The 5,885-nt window shown below is 41.4% G+C and overlaps 1 protein-coding gene across 1 annotated transcript; it reads left to right on the top strand.

Annotated features, from left to right (window-relative positions):
• The first annotated feature begins 2,954 nt into the window (after positions 1-2,954).
• LOC129717057 (uncharacterized) lies at positions 2,955-5,234 on the top strand. The gene is made up of 4 exons (XM_055666900.1): positions 2,955-3,123; positions 3,365-3,603; positions 3,654-3,997; positions 4,511-5,234. Exons 1-4 carry the CDS (start codon positions 2,955-2,957, stop codon positions 5,232-5,234), a joined length of 1,476 nt encoding a protein of 491 aa, XP_055522875.1.
• The last annotated feature ends 651 nt before the right edge of the window (positions 5,235-5,885 follow it).

Genomic DNA, 5,885 nt, shown 5'->3' with positions numbered 1-5,885 from the left:
GTTACTAACGTAAAGTACTGAAATAATCCAAACGATGATTTTATTGAAAATTTGTTCGACGTGTTATGTCTGTTAGTCTGTGTTATCACTTTCAAATTTATCACGCAAAGTATTTCGATTTCATCACGTTTCTGAAATATGAAAAATATTGTGAAGACACGAATCAATCAATCAATAGTGGTGAGATCTAGCTTTCCTAATACAAACTTTATCATTTGAGCCGTTGCGGAACAGAGTGGTCTATGTGCCATCGAGCAAATTTGTCAGGAGAAGCAATTTTCGAAAAATCTTTGAATAAAATTCTGTTCAACGGATTCTTTCAAACAAAATGTTCTAATATAAAGGTTATGAAGTGGTTTAACATGTGATTACATGAAATTACCATTTTTTGGCGAAATAAGTGATTTCGCCATACCAATGTATATAGACCACTCTGACTTCATATATACATGTGACATGGCATGTACATCATATAACATGTGACACTAGCCATTTTGTACGAGTTAACGTCATTTTTATTTATGTTTATGTACATAGACCACTCTGTTCCGAAACGATACGAGGATTCCAGTAAAATATATATATTTAATCTGCTTTGCTCGCGAGTTATTAGATCAAAAACCACATGTATGGTTGTACAAAAGTTAGTTCTCGTGCGAGTAAACGCATTTCTAGTTATGGTTGGTTCAAATAAAGTTAAGTAACAAATTCGTGTTGTTTTACTCGGCCAGTCATAACAGCTCTGGCGACGAGGATGAGTACCGGTGGAAACGCAAGAACGGAAAACGATAGAGCAGAAGGAAATCCTGCTATCGATGCTACTAGAGCTCCGCCACCGAATTTCGTCATTGACCCCTGCGACAAAAAAAAGTTGAAATGGGCACGGTGGGTGAAGAGTAGGGATACCATCCGTCCTGATTTTGGAGCGTCCTGATTTTGGAGCGTCCTGATTTATTTTTCATATTTTAGCATTTGTCCTGATTTTTCTGAATGATGCCGGATATTCAAAAAGGAAGCAAACTGTTAAGTACTTTCACCTTGATTCCGGGAAGAAACGAACTTATTTCGAACGATTTTTTTCTTTGGTTGAATCTTAATGAGAGAAATTGTCTAGTCGTTGAAATCGTTAAACGTTTTTTGACAATTAAGTTTATTTCAAACAGTTTACTAGTTGCATTTTTCGAGGTATCTACTAACGCCTAGTAAACCGAAGTTGCAAAATTGAATCGTTCGAAAAATACGTTAAATATGAGGCTTTTGGCGTATTTTGAAGTGCAAATCTCAAATTACGTGTTTTATTTATTGATACCTCAAAAAATAACAATAGCTTAGAACAAATTTTTACTGGAAAAAATTATCCTGATTTTTAACTCCGACGAAATGGTAACCCATGTTACACCTCGAGAAAAGAGATACGCCGAGATCGTCGATGTACTCGAGGGGTTTTTCAATCCACAGCTGCTGGAAAAAAGTGAAAATTTTCGGTTTGAATGTCGCCAGCAAGGTGATAAAAATTCTTCCTCCCCTTCAATTAGACAGTGGATGAGTACTTAGTGGCATTGCGACGCATTGCCGTTACTTGTAACTTTGGTGCATACCTTGAGACAGCTTTGCGGAATCAACTGGTCTTCGGTATCAAACGGAATGATATACGCAGTCGGTTGCTGGAGAAAAGGCAGTTGACCCTCCAGAATGCCCGGGATATAGCTGTTAGTATGGAATTGTCCAGAAAAGGAGGAGCCGAAATCGAAAGAAATTTAACTAATAAGGAGGTACACGTAGTTCAGCAGCCAAAAGGTAAACAAGAGAAACAAAATAAAATAAAATCTGGGGAAAAGTCTTTTACTAAAGTGGGAAAAAATGCGAACGATTCTTGTTGTTATCGTTGTGGGTATAAATCGCACCTTGCGAATACGTGCAGGCACAAAAGTACAGTGCGTTCATTCTGTAAATTGAAAGGACATTTGGCAAAAGTTTGCTTAAAAAAGTCAGCTTCCGTAAGGTCGGATACAAATAGAGTTGGGAATAAATCTAATGCTGTTCAAACGAACTATGTGCAGCAATCCAACGATAGGTTTAACCGAGGATGTACAAAAGTGCGGGAAGTGTGTACCGTCGATGCAAATTCTGGCTGCGACCGGATTTGGTTGAACGTTTGCGTGAACGAAATAAACATTCGAATCGAAGTGGATACGGGATCGCCCGTCACGATCGTTAGTACGAATTGTCGGGATAAATACTCTCCGAATGCGCAGCTACGTAGCAGCAATACGAATCTCATGAGCTACTGTGGACTAGTATCGAAGTTCGAAGTTGAAATACGAAAAAAAGTGTTACGTTACCGTTGTATGTAGTGCATTCTGACAAACATCCACTTCTCGGGCGCGAGTGGCTGTATGCGTTACCGATTGATTGGAATAACGTGTTTAAAAATCCGGGTGCGGTAAATGAGATTACTGCTACTCCCACTCATAAGGTGGCTTTAGAGGAGCTTTTGGCGAAGTTCCCAAAAGTGTTTGATGAATCTATTGGTAAGATTTGCAACTTTCAGGCGAGGCTTACGTTGAAAAATAATGCCAGACCGGTGTTCCTGAAGGCCAGAAAGATCTCTTTTAACTTGCAGAAGACAGTGGAAGAAGAATAGGACAAGCTGGAGGCAGAAGGTGTCCTAACGAAAGTGAACTTAAGCAACTGGGCAACTCCAATAGATCGGGCAAAAAGTCCCAAGGACGCGTGTGGATTTGCGGTGACTATAAACAGACGATAAACCCTAACCTAATCGTAGACAGACATCCACTACCTACGGTGGATGAGCTTTTCGCATCGTTATCTGGAGGAAGAAAATTAAGTAAAATCGATTTGTGCAAGCCTACTTACAATTAGAAGTTGTACCGGAGGATCGAGAAATACTTGCATTAAGTACTCACCGCGGCTTGTATCTTCCTAATCGACTCATGTACGGTATTGCGTCGGCACCAGCAATCTGGCAACGGCAGATGGAGGTAATCCTACAAGGGATTAATGGAGTAAGTGTTTTTCTCGACGATATCAAGATTACGGGGCCCGATGATGAAACGCACCTGCGACGACTGGAAGAAGTTCTTCGGAGACTGAACCAGAACGGTATCCGGGTAAACAAAGATAAATGCGATTTCTTTGCGGATCAGATATAATACTGTGGGTATCTCATCGATAAGGATGATATCCACAAGATACGGAATAAGGTTGCTGTCATGCAGAATATGCCCCAGCCTAAAAACAAGGAGGAAGTACGATCGTTCGTTGGGCTGATCAACTATTGGACTCGGACGATTTTTCGAAAACCTTAGTACGGTGCTATACCCGTTAAACAATCTTTTGAAAGACGAAGTACCGTTCAAGTGGACTAGGCAGTGCGAGGAGTCTTTCGATGACGTGAAAAGACAAATGCAAGCGGAGAAATGTCTTGCTCGTTACTCTCCGGAGCTACCATTACTGCTAGCAACAGACGCGTCACCATACGGAGTGGGCGCAGTATTAAGTCACTTGATGCCGGATGGAACGGAGCGTCCTATACAGTTTGCTTCTCAAACGCTTAACCGGGTTCAACAAAACTACATGCAGGTTGACAGAGAAGCATAAGCTATTATTTTTGGCGTAATAAATATTTCCAGTTCCTGTACGGCCGAAAGTTTACGTTGATCACAGATAATCGAGCAATATCCAAGATATTTGGTGAGCATAAGGGACTACCGGTGATGTCAGCCATACGCATGCAACACTATGCGACCTACCTACAATTGTTCGACTACACGATCCGGTTTAGAAAATCAAAGAACCATGCTAATGCAGACGCAATGTCTCGGATTCCTCTGCCACAGAAAGAACCGGAGAACGTGATTGAAGAGGCCGATGTTATTGAGCTTAACCAGATTGAAACGTTGCCGTTAACTGCTGCGGAGCTGGCTCAGGCCACATCTGAAGATGAATCAGTGCGAAATCTTGTTCAGAGAATCAAGTACGGCCAGCCAGTAGACCCAAGAGACCGATTCGGTGTGGAGCAAACAGAGTTTTCACTTCACAGAAGTTGCTTACTGCGGGATATACGTGTTTACGTGCCACCAGTGCTCAGGAAGAGAGTGCTAGATGAGCTACACTGCACTCATTTTGGAGCTACCCGTACGAAATTCTTGGCTCGATGATACTGCTGGTGGGTCAGAATGGATCGTGAAATCAAAGAGATGATTTTGAACTGTGCTGATTGTCAATCAGTACGACCAGAACCTGCAAAAAACCAGAACCTGCTGGGAGACACCGACGCAACCGTTCCAGAGAGTTCACGTGGACTTCGCAGGACCCTTCCAGAACACGTATTTTTTCATTCTTGTTGACGCGTATAACAAGTGGCCGGAGATAAAGATTTGCAGATCGTTTACTGCGGAAAGTACGGTGGAAATGTGTCGGGAAATATTCACTACGTTTGGGATACCATCTGTACTTGTTAGTGATCATGGTTTCCAATTTACGTCAGAATCTTCCCAACAATTCTTGCGAATGAACGGTGTCATACACAAGATGGGGGCACCGTACCACCCATCAACGAACGGACAGGCAGAACGCTACGTGCAAACCTTCAAACAAAAATTGAAAGCCTTGAAGTGTCCGACATCACAGTTCAATTTACAGATAGGGAACAAATTGCTGACCTACCGAAGGATGTTGCACCCCGACGACAGATTCGGTCAAGAATAGATCTAATGTTGCCGAAAAACGAAATAAGACATGCTTCCGATTTAACAGTTGAAGAACTTCATGACGGAGATCGAGTTAGGGTACGAGACTTTCTTTCCCGTGACAAGTGGAAGTTCGGTAGAATCGTCGAGAAGGCTGGGAAACTTCGATATACTGTCCGTTTGGATGACGGAAGATTATGGGAACGTCACGTCGACTATATTGTTGGAGTCGGTGCACACTTGCCAGAGGATTTGGTGAATACCCCACGAGAAGTGGTAGACACTGAACGAGCATTTTTGACGGTTCCTGCTACTTCCCCGGTGGCTAGAGCCCCTGAGTATACTGGTCAGGTATCCGTTGGTCAACGTCCGGTTACTCCATCTCAACCTTCTGAATCGCTTACGGATATAGTTCCTGAACTAATCGCTGGTCCTTCAACTACAACAGCAATCAAACCTGCTGACGAGCCCCTTAGGGGTTCAAAACGATCGATAAAAGTTCCCCAGAGACTGAACCTGTAATTTGCTTAAGGTACCTTTTTTTACGAGGGGGAGAGTTAATATACCTTATTCACATATACTTTGATATACAATGATACCTATATATTCAATCTGCTTTGCTCGCGAGTTATTAAATCGAAAACCACATGTCTGGTTGTACAAAATTTAGTTCTCGTGCGAGTAAACGCATTTCTAGTTACGGTTGGTTCAAATAAAGTTAAGTAACAAATTCGTGTTGTTTCACTCGGTCACACATGAGAGTAAATCAAGTGAAAACCTGATTAAAAGTCAAAAAACCAAAAGTTTACTATCCATGTTGTGCATAGTCTCATTTTGAAGTGTGACACCTACTGAAACTTTTGACAGCTCATAAGCATCCGGAAATATTGTTACCCTTTGCTACAGCTGGTTGAAATCGATACAATTTAAGCTTTCTGTTATTGCATTCGATGCTTCCGTACCGTACTGCTGTTTTTCAAAACAATCAAGTGCAACGTAGTGATTTATCATCAAACCAACTATGGATATTGTCAAAGAAGGTTAGTTCAATTAATCTGTAAACTTAGAAGACTTATAAACAGTCTTGGTATTGCCAGAGAACATTTTAATAAACACAAAAATGCTGTAAATGAGATTTTTATATGTCATATTATATGAAGTAGTCAAGTATCA

This window comes from Wyeomyia smithii, chromosome 1 (genome assembly GCF_029784165.1).
Source record: "Wyeomyia smithii strain HCP4-BCI-WySm-NY-G18 chromosome 1, ASM2978416v1, whole genome shotgun sequence".
In the NCBI taxonomy this organism is placed as follows: domain Eukaryota; kingdom Metazoa; phylum Arthropoda; class Insecta; order Diptera; family Culicidae; genus Wyeomyia; species Wyeomyia smithii.
The sequence above is the reverse complement of the archived record's forward strand: the minus strand, read 5'-3'. Positions and strand labels throughout refer to the sequence as shown.

Coding starts and splice junctions, on each gene's coding strand:
- LOC129717057 (XM_055666900.1), top strand. CDS start 2,955: ATGTACGGTATTGCGTCGGCACCAGCAATCTGGCAACGGCAGATGGAG. Junction 3,124..3,364: donor TCGGAGACTGAACCAGAACG/GTATCCGGGTAA, acceptor ATCTTTTGAAAG/ACGAAGTACCGTTCAAGTGG. Junction 3,998..4,510: donor AATCTTGTTCAGAGAATCAA/GTACGGCCAGCC, acceptor AATTTACGTCAG/AATCTTCCCAACAATTCTTG.